The sequence below is a fragment of the Lagenorhynchus albirostris genome, chromosome 5, assembly GCF_949774975.1.
Source record: "Lagenorhynchus albirostris chromosome 5, mLagAlb1.1, whole genome shotgun sequence".
NCBI lineage: Eukaryota > Metazoa > Chordata > Mammalia > Artiodactyla > Delphinidae > Lagenorhynchus > Lagenorhynchus albirostris.
Genome location: NC_083099.1, coordinates 32,258,733 through 32,277,204, shown reverse-complemented (window position 1 = coordinate 32,277,204; position 18,472 = coordinate 32,258,733). Strand labels below are relative to the sequence as shown.

The 18,472-nt window shown below is 42.5% G+C and overlaps 1 protein-coding gene across 3 annotated transcripts in view; it reads left to right on the top strand.

Moving 5' to 3' along the window:
- The first annotated feature begins 13,538 nt into the window (after positions 1-13,538).
- The window catches only part of LOC132520436 (inhibitor of carbonic anhydrase), a 40,056-nt gene continuing 35,122 nt past the window's right edge, over positions 13,539-18,472 (top strand). For all 3 annotated transcript variants that reach the window (XM_060149184.1, XM_060149183.1, XM_060149182.1), the window contains exon 1: positions 13,539-13,581. In XM_060149184.1, coding sequence (XP_060005167.1) covers positions 13,539-13,581 — 43 coding nt within the window. The remainder of the gene's footprint in view (positions 13,582-18,472) is intronic.

Here is an 18,472-nt window from a genome sequence, read left to right as displayed (position 1 = left end):
TGGGAGCCTGGCGATCAGGGCTTGCAAGCGCGGGCCTGTGCTCCGCTGGGAGCTGGCCAAGCGCCCACGGCTAGCGGGTGGGGCCGCAGGCCAGAAGTTCCTTAGAGGAGGCCCTAGCACATCAAAAAATATAGGCAGGAAAAAGGTTTCTTTAATAAATGTTTTATACTGAGAAACCATATATTATCATCCAAAACAACTCTGTGAGGCAAATAGTGGTATCTCCATTTTACAGATGTAAAAACTGAGGCTTAGGGAAGGTATATGACGGGTTCAAGGTCACAGTAAGTGGTAGAATTAAGACTGCATCCAAGTCTTTTTGATTCCATGGACTGGCGGACTGGATTCTTTTTCCTCCAGTATAGTCCGAATGTACTCACCAGCTACCACAGCCAAGAGGTCTAAAGGGAAGAAAGATGTCAGGATGACGTGAATTACACACCTGGTGCAAAGAGGTCTTTGCCAACTTCTTCAGGAGTGCCACACCACCCCCTTCAGTGAGCATCTCATTTTCTTTCTCTGTAATTCCCCGAGTGTTGGGCAGATTCTGGGATGGAACCTAATGTTCAAATAGCACAGGTCAGGGGAGAGGAGGTGAAATAGGACTGCAGGATCTCCGCTTGTTGACGGCCAATGACAAACTGCTTAGTTAGTGTTTTTCCTCATTTTATTCTTGACTACTGAGATTGAGAAAATCAGGACTTGAGTAATGTGACAGTTTCATGACCTGTACTTCAGTTGTTTTTAGTGTCTCAAGATGGCAAAGATCAGCAGTGTGTGGACACACCTGTGGAACGTGAGTCAGAATCAGTAACACTGAGGCTCAAAGGTAAAGGCCTGTTGTCAGGGAGGGAGTGAGGAAAGCCTTACAAATAAACCAAAGTTAGTAGAGTTGTTAAACAAAAAGAGAGAGAGAGAGATGACACTGCCACAGTCCATCGTGAAGGAGCAGGTCTGTCGTGGGGCATGTCACAGTGGACAGAGGGCTCCTGCTTGGACTGCTTCTGCTCACTCTGCTTAGCAGTCCTCTAGAACATGCACATCGCTGGCCACATCACGTAGATGGGCAAGTGAGGCTCAGGGACGGTGTGACTTGCCCAGGGCCACACAGCCAGGAAGTGGCTGCACCTGGGTTTGGGCAGAGGCGCTGTGACTGGAGACCCCCTGCCCTTCCTGACCCACCGCAGTGCTCCCTGTCACATACTGCCACCCATGTCTGCACCGGGGTAGGATCCCGTTCCTGACATTTCTGGGGCCCAGTGGATGCCTCAGAGGGGGAGGAGGAGAGGAGTCATAGATGCTGCTACTGAAGAGGAGGAGGATGAAGATGAAATCAGCCCTTTAGCTTTTAGTGGCTGGCTTTGAATAGCTGGGGAGTGACCTCCTCTTCAGAATAGGAGACCAGGTGATGAGTTTTCCCATCCGGGTCTCCACATGGGCAGAGAGGTTCTGTGTCTGTCCCTGGGGTACCTAGTCTTGGGCATTGGCTAGAGCAGTGGTTCTCTAGGTAGTGTGGTGTCTGGACCAGCGGCATCAGCGTTGCCTGAGAACTTGTTAGATGTGAGCGTTCTTGAGTCTGACTGCAGGTTTGCTGGGGTCCGGGATGGGGCCGCTGCTCTGTGTTTTAACAAGCCCTTGGGATGATTCCGATGCATATTAACGTTTGCTTGAATAGCAGTCCCTTAGGGAAAGGTGAAAATGGTTATATGGGTTGTGGTCCATGAAGATATTGGTGACCACGGGGAATAGTTGTGATGTGTCCTCAGGCAGCTGCCTGTGAAGTTGGGGTCTGGGCATTAACTTCCCCCTTCCTTCCCTGTTTCCTTGGCACTTCTGTCACCTAGAGCCAGTCACTCCAGACCCTGCTTGGAGTAGAATTAAAGGGAACTTTATGTGTTTGTAAAATGAAAAAATACAGGAAACAAATATGACAAAATAGTTACTTCTAAAATATGGGTGGTGGGAATATGAGTATTTCTTGTTATGTTTTGCTACGTAAGATTTCTGAAAACTAGAACATAAACTAAAAGTAGATTTTTTTTCAGGGATAGGGTTTTAGATTTGTTTCCAGTGCTGTAAATGAATAAATATGTACAAATAAGGGGATGTATAATTTAAAAATGAGATTAGTAAACCATCTTTCTTGCTGCAGAAATAGTCTTTGCAGTGGCAAAATACTTATTTAAACTGTTGTCTTCAGTACCTGGAAGGTAGAACATAGGCCTACTGAGTCTGCTGAAGTGTTGGGAAGAGGAGGTAAAATAGAATGTTAGTGGCACGTGTTGTTTGCTATTGGCTGCATTTAATTAGGCATTATAAGAAAGTGGTAAACTCAGGGAAGAACTGGCTTGTTTGCAAGCAAAAAATAAAAGGAATTAAAAAGTCCAAAACTGGCGATTTGCAGGGTTGGAAAAGCTGACTGCATCTAGGCTCTAAAAGTGAGAGAGAAACCCAAGAGAGGTTTTCCAGAACAAACGTACATTACAACCCATCCACGTGGAAAAGACCTAGTTAAGAGTGTGGTCCTCCCACCCAAGCTGGGTAGGCACCATTAATTGAGAGAGAAAGGTTTGGGGCCAAGGATAGCAATCAGTCATGAAAATTAGTCCAGGAGAGAACTGTGGTGTGGCAGCTACTGTAGGGGAGCAGCTCTGCCATGGCTTCCTGGCAGACGTGCACACATCCATGCAGGCTAAGGTTGGGATTGCAGCATATGTGAGCCAAAACACTCTGTGATCCTGCAGGAACATGAGAGGATGGAGGCCACCTCCCACTTGTCTTCCTGCCTCCCCCGGAAGGCTGTCATCAGATAGTTTCTCATCGCCTCCCAGATTCTGACGAAGTGTGGGGCTTTCTGCACCACTCCCCTCAGAATAGAGCTACAGAATATAAAACGACTTAGCTACCATCTAGATTTGGCTCCCCAGTGATGGGGTTTCCCACAACTCAAGTTGCAGCCACCAGCCCCTTCAGTGTCGTCCTTTTTGGTGTGTGGGTAAGGACCCAGGCAGCTGGCACCTTTGACTTCTTCCTTTTTGCTATCTATGGAATAATAAACGTGTCTCATGTATCTTCACCAGCCTCATCAGTCAGGCCTTGCCCTTGACCTTGTCTTGTATGTGTGAAACTGACTGGGAGCAAATAGATCTGAAGGTTACTAAGGTTCTGAAGGTTCATTGTTTTGTGAAGAAAACCAGAAATCCGGAGTATTCAAACTTTATACAACCTTCAAGCTTGCATAGTCGGAAGTGGGTGAAAAGTCATACAGCCCCCACGGAGCACAAGCTCCTCAGTACCCCGTCCAGACCTGGCTAGAGAGGATAATATTGACAGAAAAGGAAGACCATCCCAGAAGGAGAGGCCAGGGACCTTGGAGAGCAATGAGCAAAGGAACTGCTTTCAGAGAGCAGAACCTGGATCTAATCAGGCAGAGGAACCACCCAATGCCTGCCCAGTAGGACTTCAAAGTTAATGCTGATCAGCAACAGCTAGGAGTCTCCCCTCCTTCCCTTTCTGAAAAGGAATTTTATTGTAATTATTCTGTCCCTGCTCCACCATTGTATATCAGGTATGCGACTGGGTCGGGGTGAGGGATGGGCAACAACTGGTCTTGTTAGTCCACATGTCACTGGACCATCCCGTGGACTCTGGCTGAGACTGTGTAGCAGATCCTTAGTATCCCATACATATCCCCTCAGCCTTACCACTCACAGACATATTGGGAAACTTCCAATTGCCAGCACCTGCATTCCTTTGCATGAAGCCATTCTCTGACACCAGGAGTCTGCTTAGCCACCTGCACAGTATCCCAGAAGGCAAGGGGATTTATGACCCATGGGAAAAAACTCTCAAACAATGACTGACAGAAGTTCGTGTATAAAGACTCTTGTTTGCAAGCCTCTTAATGGGATATTCTACCCTGGCTCCCAGAGTTTCCCCAGTGGAATTAAGCCCCAGTCTCCACAGTGATAACTGACCTGTCAGTACATCCTTTGGATGCCTCTTATCCCTGTCTCCCTTCCCCATTCTCTAACCTTTGTTTCTTCACTTACCAAATAAAACATTTAGAAAGGCTTGTCTAAAAGTGTGCTTTCTGGGGAAACTCAAACTGAGACAAAAGACCCAAGGCATGCGGTCCTCTTTGATAGTGTGTGTTGTTGCTGGGACAAAGTTGCCCAAACCAGGGATTCCAGTTCCCATCCTATTTGCATCTCCGTGGGATCATGTGACTGAGTTATAGCCAATAGAATATAGGTAGAAGTGATGTTTAGCACTTCCAGGCCTGGCTCATGGAAACATCTTGTACCGCCTTACACAATTCCTTATTCTAGATGTCAATACACAAGGCAATCTTGGAAACCACATGTTGAAAATGGCAGAGCATCTCTTAGCCTGGATCTCTGAATGACTGACCAGAGCTATGAAGGTGAACTCCCCATCCCTGCCTCTCCAACCAAACAAGACCACTGCTGCCATCTGAGTTTTTTATTAGCAAGAAGCCAACTTCCATTATGTTAAACCATTGAGATCGGGAGTTTCATCTGTTATGTCAACTAGTACCAACCTAATCAATTCTGAAGTTGCCAGGGTTTAAACAAATGTGCTGCCACTTCAAAAACTGTTTTTATTACCACAAAGGGCCTTGGAAAGAGGAAAGTGAAACTGATTCAGAGACAAATGCCAGAGGCCACATGGGGAGAGCTTGGACTTGGAAGCAGGCTGCCTAGTTTGATTGCCGGCTCTGACATGTACTGGCTGTCTGACCTTCGGCAAGTAACTTAACCTCTCTGTACTTCGCTTTCTTCCTGTATGAAATGAGGATGACAATAGCACCTACCTTATGGAGTTGCTATAAATTAATATCTGAAAAGCACTTAGCTCAGTGCCTCGCACACAGTTAATGATAAATTCACAAATCCCTAATTTTCCAAAGGCCATAATGAAGTCTTTAACTTGTTTCCTACAATACAATCTCCTAACCTCCTGCTCTGCTGTTAGAGAGATTGTGCCAAAACAACAGAGATGGCTTTAGGACTATGGATGTCCTTCCTTTGCAATATGACTTTGTTCCGGTACACAGGAATTTTCCAGAGTTTGCTCCACTCAGAGGTCAGAGGGCATCTTGGTCTATTGGATTTAGGCTGTGTTAGCTTTAGGTAGATCATTAACCGTAGGAGCAATGCTCACCTCTTGACCCTATTTGATTTTTGTCCACAGGCCTACAGAGAAGATTGTTCAACCTCCTTTTGAGTCAATCCTTTACATGCATTTATTCATAATAATTATCATATATTTGATCGTTTTTTTTTGAGTCTTATACCAGTGTTAGCATGCTGAACAAGAAGAATGTGGTCTCTGCCCTCATAGACCCTATTTCCTTTCAAAGGTATGAATAAATGAGGAGTTAGAGCAGTTGTGAGCACAATAACTTGTAAAATTCATTCATTCAGTAACAATATACTAGAATCTTCAAAAATAAAGATTAAAAATTAGTAGTTAATGTCCTCATTTGTGCTTCTGTAATGGTGAAGTAGCTTGTTCAAGAACTGTGCTCTTGTTGAGCACATCTAGATGTGGATAAAGCACCAGAAAACCTATTTAAGAGCATTAGACATTAGAAGTGCCAAATTTCTGGAAAAGGGAAGGGGTAACCCAGGGAGGTGAGATGACATTCTGCAACCACATTTCCTTGGGGGAATTTGCCACTTCCTGGTACAAGGTAAGAGGTATCTGGTTTTGCCTGAGCAGAGGGCTACTGCTAGCAGAGCTTTGGCAGTCTCACGGCTGGAAAAACACAAGTGGAGACAAGATCCCAATGAGAAGGGAGGTGCAGAGAACTAAGCCTGATAAATGACCAGTTCTCCCCTTAAGATATTTGGCACAATTTGAAGTTCTGTGGAAAGGGAGGCAAAAAATATAATTCCACACCTTAGAGAGGTCCCAAAGAATATACCAGGTGTATTAGTTTCCTATTGCTGCTATAACAATCACCACAAATTAAGTGGCTTAAAACAACACAGATTTATTATATTACAGTTTTGTAGGACTAAAGTCTGAAATGGGTCTCACTGGGCTAAACTCAAGTTGTCAGCAGGGCTGCTCTCCTTTCTGAAGGCTCCATAGGAGAACCCATTTTCTGGCTTTTCCTGCTTTAGAGCTGCTCACGTTTCTTGGCTCATGACTGCAGCCCATTCCATCTTCAAAGCCAGCAACTGCAGGCTTTCTTTGCCTTATTCAGACACTAACCCTTCTACTTCCCTCTTCCACATTTAAAGGACCCTTGTGATTACATTGACCCTCACAGATAATTTAGGATAATCTCTTTATTCCCAAATTGCCTGGCTAGCAACTTTAGTTCCATCTGCAACATTAATCCTCCCCTGCCATGTAGTGTAACATATTCACAGTTTGTGGGATTAGGACATGGATGTCTTTGGGGGGCCATTTTTCTGCCCACCACACCAGGCTTTCAGTGGGTAGACATAGGAGCCTATCAAAACTGCAGGCTAGTCTTGATTCAGCCAAACCTTGATTGGATGAAAGTGATCAGTCCCCATTTTATCTTCTTAGTAGAATAAAAGGATGAAAAAGGTGGAGAATTTCATTTGAGAATTGGAATCTATGAAGAAGAAATAAAAATGGAAATTCTAGCAGTGAAAAAGGCAATCGTTCCACTAAAGATGCAAGAAAAAGTGTCTTTGCACTTATGGCAGCCAAGACTGAATGGGGGAATACAGGAATTACAAAACCATGGAAAGAGAATTTTTGCAACTCAGAAATAACATTCTAAACAGCAAAGAGCCTGTTTTACTCCCCCTAAAAAGTCTGAAATTTGAGTTTACATGAAAAAGGCAATAATTTATGTTAATTTCTCATTAAGTAGATTTAACAATACAATAGATGCAAAGAAGAGAGGATTAGTAAACTGAAAGTTGGTTTAATATAAAATATCCAAACTGAAACACAAGGAAAAAAATGGAAATACAGAAAAAGGCATGATACATGTGTGCATTTGAAAAAGATTACTACAGGGACTTCCCTGGTGGTCCAGTGGGTAAGACTCCACGCTCCCAATGCAGGGGGCCCCGGTTCAATCCCTGGTCGGGATACTAGATCCCGCACGCCGCAACTGAGTCTGAATGCCGCAACAAAGATCCCGCACGCAGCAACAAAGATCCCATGTTCCACAACTAAGACCAGCCAAAATAAAAAAATAAATATTAAAAAATGAGATTACTACACATACAATTATAGTTGTAGAAGTAGAATCAACAGAATAGGCAGGAGGGATATTTAAACAAACAATGGCTGAGAATTTTCCAAAAGTGATAAAAAAAATTAGCCCAAACCTTCACAGCTAGGGTAAAATCACACTTAGGCATATGATGGTCAAACCAAAGAACATGAAGAAGATAAAGGGAATATTTTAAAAGCAGCCAGAGGAAAAAGACAAATTACCTTCAAAGGAACAACAGTTGACCTCAGTTGACTTCTCAACAGAAATTATAGACAAAAGAACACAATACAGTGACATTATTAAAGTTATGGAAGAAAAGAACAAACTCTACAAACTGTTAGTTAAAAACATTAAAAATCCTGAGAAAATGCTCTGCCAGAAGATTTGCACATTAAAAACAGGTGAGCCAAATAGAAAACAAATATAAGGTGGCAGATAACACTCTAACATATCAGTAATTACATTAAATGTCAACAAACTATATGCCAATTAAAGTCTAAGATTGTCACATGGAGTTTTTAAAATATATGCTGCTTGTAAAAGACACACTTTAAATATAAGGACACAGAAACACTGAACACAAAAGGATTAAAAAATATATGATGCATACAATAGCCAGAAGAAAGCTGGTGTAACTACCCCAATATTAGACAAGACTCTAAAGCAAGAAACATTACTAGAGATGAAAAGAGGCACTTCATAATGATTAGAATTATAAAGGGAATAACCTAACAGTAAGGTATCACAATCTCAAATATGTATGTACTCAAAAACATAGTTTTAAAATATATAAAGCAAAGGTCAGCAGCGTTAAAAGAAGAAATAGACAAATCCACAATCATAGTGGGGAACACACTTCTCTCCAGTGCTAATAGAAAAATCGGATAAAAACAATTATAGAGCTGAACAACACAATTTTCAATGTGTGTGTGTGTGTGTATATATATATATATAAAACACATGTATGTATTTGATTTATGTATAGCATTATAAATAAAACACTTTACCCAACAGCCATAGAATACTCATTATTTTAAAATGCATATTAAACAACAAAAAGTAACTGTATGCTGGGCCACCAAACAACCTTCAGCACATTTCAAAAGACTGAAATCATTCTGAGTATGTTATCGTACCATAGTGGAACTCAGTTAGACATAAATAACAAAAGATAACCAGGAAATTGAAAACACTGGAAATTAAGCAATACATTTCTAAATAAACTATGAGTTAAACAAGAAATCACAATGAAAATTGGAATATATTTTGAATTAGAATATATATTTGAATATATTTTAGATAATCATAAAGATATAATAATATATCAAGAAAAAGGAAATTTGTAGCCTTCAATGCATATATTAGAGTAGAAGAGAGGCTGAAAATCAATGATCTTAACTTCCTTTTATAAAATCCAGAAAAAGAACAAAGCCCAAAGAAAGTCAAGAAAACAGAAATCAATAAGTGAATTTACCATAAAGAAAATCAACAAAGCCAAAAGTTGACTCCTTATGAAAATTAATAAAATAGGTAAAACCTTGGCAATACTAATCAAGACAAAGGAGAAAACATAAATTACCAATATCAGAAATGAAAAAGAAAATTATAGCAAGGATCCTCCACACATTAAAAATGTATAAGAGCTTCCAGGTTGGTGAACACTTTCACGTGCTGGGAGGACGGTGCATCCCAGTTTCTCAAGGACAGAAGCTCCTGTAACAGGACACTTCCAGACCTCACCAATGAACCTCTTCATCTGGTCATTCATCTATATCCTTTATAATAAACTGGTAAACATAAAAAATGAATAAAGATAATATTGTGCACAACTTTACATCAATAAATTTGAAATTTAGATGAAATGGGTAAATTTCTTGAAAAACTTAGCAATACCAAGACTTGAAGAATCAGAAAATCTGAACATTTCTTTAGCTATTAAAGAAATTTAATCTGGAATTGAAAACCTTTCCACCAATAAAACTCTAGACATGGGTGTCTTCACTGAGATATCAAGACTTATTATAAAGCTACAGAGACTGAGACAGATATAAGTGGAAGGGTTGATATATAGCTTAGTGGAACAGAGTGGAGAGTCTAGAAACACATAGACAGTTACCTGATTTTTGACAAAGTTTATACTAAAGTGCAGTAAAAAAAATTATCTTTCAAGTAAATGGTGCTGGGTCAACTGGGCACACATATGGAAGGAGAAATGAATACAGGCTTCTATCCCATACCATTCACAAATATCAGTTCCAAAAAGATCTAGGCCATGTGCCTTAGCCTTGTCTTCTATGACATCATGCTATATATAGCTCACTAAGTTACTCAGTTTATAACTGTAGTTATATAGCACAAATTACAGGGTCTATACATCATTTGTTAAATTCCAGGAGACCTACTGAATGAATATTTGGGGCAAAAAAATGTCATGTTAAGAAAAGTCATCCACTTCTTTTAACCTAATTTCTCGTTCACATGAATGGAAAATAAATGTCTGTGTTTTTTTAAAAAATCAATTCCAGGTGGATTCTAGATCTAAATGTGAGGGGTAAAACTATAAAGCTTCTAGAAGGAAACATAAGAGAATATTTTCATGAACTTGGGACAGGCAAAGATTTCTTAAACAGTTTACAAAAAGTGCTAAACATAAAGGAAAATGTTGAAATAGGACTCAGAAATATATAAAACTTCTGTTTATTAAAAGACACCATCAAGAGAGTGAAAGAAAACCCATAAAATGGAAGAAGATATTTGAAATACATATGTCCTTCACAGTTCTCATATCTAGAATAAATAAAGAACTCCTACAACATAAAAAATGTGAAAATAATCCAATAAAAAGAAGATATCTGAATCACCAATAAACATGTGAAAAAGTGTTCAACTTTATTAGTCATCAGGGAAATTAATATTAAAACTACAGTGAACTTCATCATATGCTCCAGGAGACCTAAATTTAAAAAGTCAGCCCGAACCAAGGGTTGACAATGATGTGAGGCAACTGGAACTTTCATACGCTGGTGGGAGTGGGAGGAGAGTGGGAAGTGTACAACTACTTTAAAAACAGTGTGGCAGCACTTATTAAAGCTGAACATAGGCATATGCTGTGATTCAGCAATCGTGCCCTTGCGTGTATAATCAACAGAAATGAAGACACATGCTCACCAACAGACACGTACAAAAATTTTCACAGCAGTATTACCTCATAGTAGCCTCAGATTGAAAAACAGAAAACCCCAAATGTCCATCAATAGTCATTGATATATTCACTATTGGAATACCACACAGTAATGAGAATGAACAAATTACAGTATATGAAACAGCATGGTTGACTGTCATGAATATTACATTTGGGCAAAGAAGCAAGACAGAAAACAGTGCTTACTTTATGATTCCATTTGTGTGAAATGCAAAAACAGGTGAAACATCTGTGGTGTTTGAAATCAGAATAATGGTTACTTTTGATCACTGGTGATTCTAAGGTGGATGAGGGGGCTCCTAGGGAGCTGGTAATATTCTCTTTATCTGAGTGCTGGTTACATGGGTGTGTTCATGCCGTGTTAATCCATAGGTTGTACACATGATGTGTACACTTTCTATATGTATGTATAAGTTCAATAAAAGGTTCACATTAAAAAGATATAAATCCCTTTTTCTCTAGATTAAAAAGAGGAAGGGACTGCTATTCTCATTTTCAAAAATTCTAAAGATCAAAGGATTCCCTGAGTGGAAGGAGACACAGAAGTAGCTGAGTCCCAACGTGGAATCTCTGGCCTCTAGTGTCTTTGGCATGGGGGGGGCAGCAGGTGGCCTTCAGGACTTTGTGTCACCATCACAGCAGGCCCAGAGTAAGGGTTTACACCATAGCAGTCTCTGGGACAAACCCCGTGCCAAGAACCCCCTGATGAGTGTCTCACCAAGGAGGGGACATGTTCATCCTTTCCTTTGAGATGGTGTTCAGCAGATTGCTGGTCTAGAGGTTGCTTTAATCTCTGACCAGAAATATGTTGGCTATTTCCAGCTCATGAGCATATGGGATGTGGTCTCAGGGACCCCGACAGCCTCTCTGCACAGCATGGACCTTGTGTGACCGAGGCTCCTAAGCCTTTCTCTGTGCCCTCCAGCTGGTCTTACTCCAAAGCCCAGATGGTCACCTTGAAAGCTGACCAGATGTGAGAGGTCCCCTCCTCACTCTATCCTGTCCCTAGTTACCTGGCACATAGAGACAATAAATTTCTTGAATTGAAAACTCAACTTAGCTGGCTAGAGGTGGTGTGAAGGGGGAGAGAATGGGGACAATCTCCCATTAGTTGTCCAATGATGGTGATGTCTGTAAGATATGGAAGGAAGAGGATACATTGTTTACTTTGAGGTATATGTGTGAGTGTGAGTGTGTGTGTGTGTGTGTAAGAGAAGGGGAGGAGAGCCCAGGTTTGTGTATAATAGTCTCATGCCTTTGACCTTGTGAATTCTGTGACTTACAACCTCTTCTTACTCCCTCAGGACTATCTCTGGCCTCAGTGGAAGGCAGGGTTAATCTCTGACGGAGGGAAGAACTTCATAATTTTGGTAGGAGCTGAAACAAACAACAGTATTTCCTTAGCAAAGATTCACCCTTTGCGCACAAGAAGAGGGGGGCAGAATAAAGAGTTATGGTGGGCTAAAATAATAAACTGTTTAAATTCAATTATAATACAGTCTTAAGACTCAGTTTTGAGGATGCTTTATTAGATGAGTCTTGGTTTGTGGTTTGAACTACTATATTGCCAGTCCTAATACTTACCTTGAGAGAAAGTCTACTTAAAATGTATCCAGGGCAAAAGACTTGAACAAGAGGGCATTTAAATAGCTAATAAGCGTATAAAGATACTCAACCTCATTAGTCATCAGAAAAACTCAAAATTATGGTGCAAAACCAACAACACTCCCAGCAAAACAGTAAAAATGTGGAACAGCCAAACTCTTGTACTCTTAATGTGGGAGTGGAAATTGGTTCAACCACTTGGGAAAAGTGTTTGGCAGTATCTGTGAGTTGAACATATGCCTACTTTATTACCAAGCAGTCACTCTGCCAGGAAAATATCCTGCAGAAATGTATACCTGTGTGCAGGAAAAGACATGTACTAGAATGTTCACAGCAGCACTCACTATAAGAGCCCACTAGAAACCACTATCATCAACAGGCAGGATAAATAGCAAGTCCTGCATATACAATATGGGGTCATATGCAACACCAAGATCTCCTGATGGGCAACTATACACAACAACATAGATGAATCTTACAAATGTAACCAGAAAGAAGTCAGATGCAACATTGTACATATTGTATGATTCCATCTCTGTAAAGTTAAACAATCAGCAGAATTAGTCTATGTTGCCAGAAGTCAAGATAATGGATATCTTTGTGGGGAGATGGGAAGTAATTGGAGGAGAGGCACCCCCCGCTCTGTTAACGTTCTGTTTCTTGATGTGGGTGCTGGTTACAGGGGTGTGCTCACTTGGTGATAATTGCTCAAGTTGTATACTTAGGATATGTTAAGTTTTATGTATGTTTATTACACTTGAAGAAAAATTTTGAAAAATCTAAATTCGGAAGACTTCCCCCAGGCAGAGCTCATAGACTTCAGGAGGATGGGGCTGCGGGCTGCACTGGTGAGTAGAAGCAGCCCTCCCAGGGTTCAGCGCTTACCTGACCTCAGACTTCAGCCAGGGTTACAGGAGACCGTGTCAGGGGGATTGGGGGTGGGGGAGGGACCCGGAGCGGGCAACCGAGACGCTTTTGGAGGAAGAGTCTGAGGATACCTGAAAATTGCGTTCAAAACGTTGTGTATGCGTGTGCACGTGCTCTCCTGGGGGAAGGGTCCACAGTGTTCACCTAGTGGACCGCCCCTCAGTCCCGAAGAGTCTGTGTTGGAGACATCGAAGAGTTGCTTGTCTGGATGAAGGTCCAGGGGTCAAGGAACCCGCATTCTAGTAACTAACCTGGGGCCCGGGCGGTCACTCTCATCTTGGGCCTCAGCTTCTCTGTCCAGCGGGCTCCGGGGTTGCTGCGGTTCGTACCTCCGGGGTACGGACTACTAGCCCGCGAGCAGAGATCCAGCCTCTCAGTTCCGGGCGCTGGGCAGAGGTGCAGCCGCAGCGAGCCCCTGCGAGCTGTCTGGGAGAGGCGTGGGGGTGTGGCGAGGGCGATGGGCCAGAAGGGCGAACCCTTCGGAGGAGGCGGATCCGCCCCCTCGCGGGCAGGTAAAGTTGGCCGAGGCCCCGAGAGCCGGGTAGAAGTCGTGCGCCGCCGAGGAGAATGAGGCTCGCGGTCTGCTCCGTGCTGTGCGCGGGGGCTCTGGGTGAGTGCGCACTGGGAGCCGGGTGGGGGCCGGCCGTTTAGGATGGGACCGGGTGCCAGCCGAGGGTCAGCCACGGCGGGACACTGCACTGCCTCGTCTAGGCGGCTTCGAAGCAACCCAGCGCCTGGCTGGCTCCAAAGTGCCTTCCACCGCCGGTGGTGCATCAGTGCACCTCACCAACTTTCGCCCTTGCAGAAACCCTGCAGGCTAGGGCAGGAGTTCGCAAACTCTGACCAGCTGACCAAATCCCGCCAGCTGCCTGATATACAGCCGAACGAGCTAAGAATGGGTTTTACATTTTTACATGTGTGAAAGAAAATAAAAAGAAAAATAGCTTGACACATAAGAATTATGTGAAATTCAAATGTCAGCGTCCATAAATAAAACTTCATTGCAACACGATCATGCTCATTCAGGTATTTGTCCACGGCTGCTTTCAGGCTTTAAGGGCAGAGTGGAGAGTTGCCACAAAGACTGTATGGCCCACAAAGCTAGTAATTGCCTAGCTAGCCCAGTACAGAAAAAGTTCATGACCCCTGGCCTGGAGGCTGTTCGTCCAGTTTACAGTGAAGGAAACAGGGTCAGAGGAGAGAAGGGATTTTTTCCGAGGGCTCAAGGACTATTATTAAGAGGGGGAGGGGCACATCAGGTAAGCTTGTCATGTCAGGTATCTAACCAGAAGGATTTTTCCTGCTCTGAACTGTACAATGCCTCCCATCCCGACTACACACTAGGCAGGTGGAGGAATATAGGGGAGAAACAATCACCCTAGAATGGAATCCACCTGCCACTCGGTGCCATGTGACTGGGTGGTCCCTTGCCCTCCTCTCTGAGCTGATTTCCTCCTCAGTTCAGTAGAAATTACTTTTTCACAGCGAACACACAGTTGCTGTGAAAGTGACATGAAGTCATGTACCTAAGGGCAGAGCTGTAGGCACAGGTGAGTTATCACTGGAAAAAAAATCCTGCACGTAAATGTAGGGGGCCCCTTCCTGTGTTGGGGGGCTGTCAGGGCTCTTGGCTGGGTAACTGTAAGGAAGGTAATGGTGCAAAGTCACTGACCTCATGCAGGTGGAGACCCCTGCCTGGCGGGACAACTGGGTTCTGTCCAGCCCTGATTCTGTCAGGTCTCAGGCTGTCTTAAATCATTTCTGGGGTAGGGTATCTATCATGGGGGGAGGCATAACCTGGGCTGAGCAGAAGAAGGCAGGAAAGGCAAGGAGTGCTTTCAGGGATGGGGGTGGCCCTCCTTGGCCCAGTGCTGCCACCTAGGGCCACACGGGGAGCTCTGATGGGGCTGGGGAAGGCTGGCAATGTTGCTACAGCTGTGGTCCAACTATGGCTGCAGAAAATCCAGAGTGCAGCCCCCTGGCCTCTCCCGTATTCTTCCTGAACAGGGCTTCTGTTGTTTGTTCTTCCCCCATCCCCTCTCTTGGCAGTGTCAGGCACTGACCAAAAGTTCACTTTCCCAGTCGGCTCTGTGTTTACTAAACAGAGGCAAGAGCTGCCTCTCCCTGGCCCTCCGCCCACTCCATCCCAACATTCCTTCTCTCTTGGCCACTGGACAAGGCTGGAATCGAGGACGTGCTTTCTTCAAAGCTCAGTGTTCTTTTCCTATAAAAACCCTTCTGGTGGCAGATGACAGGAATGTAACCAAACTAGCTTAAACTAAAAGTGTCAGAGGAGTGGGAGTGGTGATCTGTAGGCCTTGCAAGAGCCAAGAACCAGGGGCTCAGTACAGCCTGTACCTCCACCTTGGCTGCCACCTCCTTTCTCTACCTTTTGCTCTTCCGGGGAAGAGATTTCTCCACGCAGTGAGCATGTGGCCACCAGCAGCTTTTCCCTTCTAGAGCAGATTCATGGTGGGCTCTGATTGCCCGTTCTTGAAATTGTCACATGGTTGGATGGAGTGTTATTGATGGCTGGCCTAGTTTAGGTTACTTGACTCCATTGACACTTAGCTTGCTTGCACACACTCTTTCTTTTTAAAATCATTTTTATTGAAGCATAACTTACTTTTAATAAAATTCTCTCCTACAAGTATACATACAGTTCAATGAATTTCAAGAAATATGCCTACCCCCATAACTACCACCACAATCAAAATATAGAACATTTCCATCACTCCCAAACTGTCCCCTACCCCTTCCCAGTCATTCGCATTTTTTCCCACTTTAGGTAAGTTTTTCCTTTTCTAGGATTTCATGTAAATGGAATCATGCACTACATAGTCTTTTGTGTCTGGCTTGTTTCATTCAGCACAATTGTTTAGAGATTTATCCACATTGTTTTATGTATCAAAGTTCATTCCTTTTTATTGCTGAGTAGTATTCCATGGTATGACTTTATCACAGTTTGTTTTCCATTCATTTGTTAGTGGATGTTTAGGTTGTCTCCAGTTTGGGATATTATGACTAAAGCTGCTATGAATGTTAGTGTACAAGTCTCTGGGTGGACATATATTTTCATTTGTTTTGGGTAAATATCTAGGAGTAGCATTGCTGGGTCATAATGGTAACTTGTTAAGAAAATGTCAAACTTTTTTGAGTAGTTGTACCATTTTCCATTCCCACCCACAGTATGATAATTTCAGTTGCTCCACATCCCGCTGACACTTGGTGTTGTCAATATTTTCACATTTAGCCATTCTGATAGGTGTGTGTAGTACCTCACAATGGTTTTAAATTGCATTTCCCTGATGAGTAATAATGTTGTAGCTTAGCTTTCCATTTTCTTTTTTTTAATTAATTAATTTTTTGGGAATTTTTGAATTCTATTTTTGTAAACAGCAGTTTCTTATTAGTTATCCATTTTATACATATTAGCGTATATATGTCAATCCCAATCTCCCAATTCATCACACCACCAATAAAATAATTAATTTTATTTATTTATTTTTGGCTGTGCTGGGTCTTTGTTGCGGCACATGGGCTTTCTCTAGTTATGGTGAGCGGGGGCTACTCTTTGTTGCCATGCGCGAGCTTCTCATTTCAGTGGCTTCTCGTGTTTCAGAGCACAGGCTCTAGTCTCACTGGCTCAGTAGTTGTGGCGCATGGGCTTAGTTACTCCACGGCATCTGGGATCTTCCTGGACCAGGGCTCAAACCCGTGTCCCCTGCATTGGCAGGTGTATTCACTGTGCCACCAGGGAAGCCCTCCATTTTCTAAATGATACCTTCTGAAGAGCAGATGTTTTACATTTTGATCAGGTTCCCTTACCTAATTTTTATTTTTTGTTATTATGTTTTGTGTCCTCTCTAAAAATATTGATATAATTGGCTACCCCCAAAGTTGCAATAGTTTCCTCTTTGTTTTATTTTAGAAGTTTTATAGCTTCAGCTTTTATGTTTTGGTCTATGATACATTTTTAGTTAATTTTTGTGTATGGTATAAAGTAAGAGTTGGGATTCACTTTTCTCATATGGATATCCAGTTATTCCAGGACTTGTTTTCGAAAAGAATATCCTTTCTTCACTGAATTACCTCAGCAGCTTTGTTGAAAATCTACTGACCCTATATATATGGGTCAATTTCTAGACTCTCTGTTCTGTTACATTAAGCTTTATATCTCTCCTTGTGTCAATATCACACTGTCTTGGTTACCATAGCTTTATAATAAGTCTTGAAATCAGGTAGTATAAATCCTCCAACTCTATTGTACTACTTCAGTGTTGGTTTGGCCATTTAGATCTTTTGCATATCCAAACACAATTTTGAATCAGGTTATCAAATTCTATAAAAAGCAATTAGGCTTGGATTATTATTGAGATAGCATTTAATTTATAGATTATTTTGAGGCTTGGCATCTTAACAATATTGAGTTTTCTAATCCATGAACATTCTATATCTATTTATTTAGGCCTTCTTTCATTTATCTTGGAAATTTTTTGTAGTTTTCATGTACAGCTCTTGTTCATAATTTGTTAAATTTATCCCTAATATTTCATATCTATATCTATTTTAGATTTTTTTTCTTATTTTCTTTCATTTTTCTTGGCTGTATCAGGTCTTAGTTGTGGAACACTGGATCTTCATTGAGGCATATGGGATCTTTCGTTGCGGCACGGGCTCTTTGTTGTGGTGCGCAGGCTTCTCTCTACTTGTGGCGTGCAGGTTTTTCTCTCTCTCGTTGTGGTGCGCAGGCTCCAGGGCGCGTGGGCTCTGTAGTTGGCGGCAGGTGGGCTCTCTTGTTGAGGCATGTGAGCTCAGTAGTTGTGGCACAAGGGCTTAGTTGCCCCGCGGCATGTGGGATCTTAGTTCCTCCACCAGGAATGGAACCTGTGTCACCTGCATTGGAAGGTGGGTTTTTTACCACTGGACCACCAGGGAAGTTCTGATATTTCATATCTTTGAAAGCCATTGTAAGTATTATTATTTATTTATTTTTTGCGGTACGCGGGCCTCTCTCTGTTGTGGCCTCTCCCGTTGCGGAGCACAGGCTCCGGATGCGCAGGCTCAGCGGCCATGGCTCACGGGCCCAGCCGCTCCGCGGCACGTGGGATCTTCCCGGACCCGGGCACGAACCCGCGTCCCCTGCATCGGCAGGCGGACTCTCAACCACTGCGCCACCAGGGAAGCCCGTAAGTAGTATTTTTAAAGTTTCATTTTACAGTTTTTTCTTTTTAGCTTTGTAGAGATTCAACTGATTTTAGCGCTTTGACCTCAGATCCTAAGACCTTTCTAAATCATTTATTCCTTAAAATTTTCTGTGTAGAGAAACATGTTATCTGTGAATATAGACAATTTTCTATCTTCTTTTCCAACCTGTATGCCTTTTGTTTCTCTTTTGAGCTTTGTTAAAATGGTTAAGACCTCTAATACAGTGTTAAACAGAAGTGAAGAGAATGTCAATCTTTGCCTTGTTTCTGACCTGAATGTTTCTGAAAGCATTC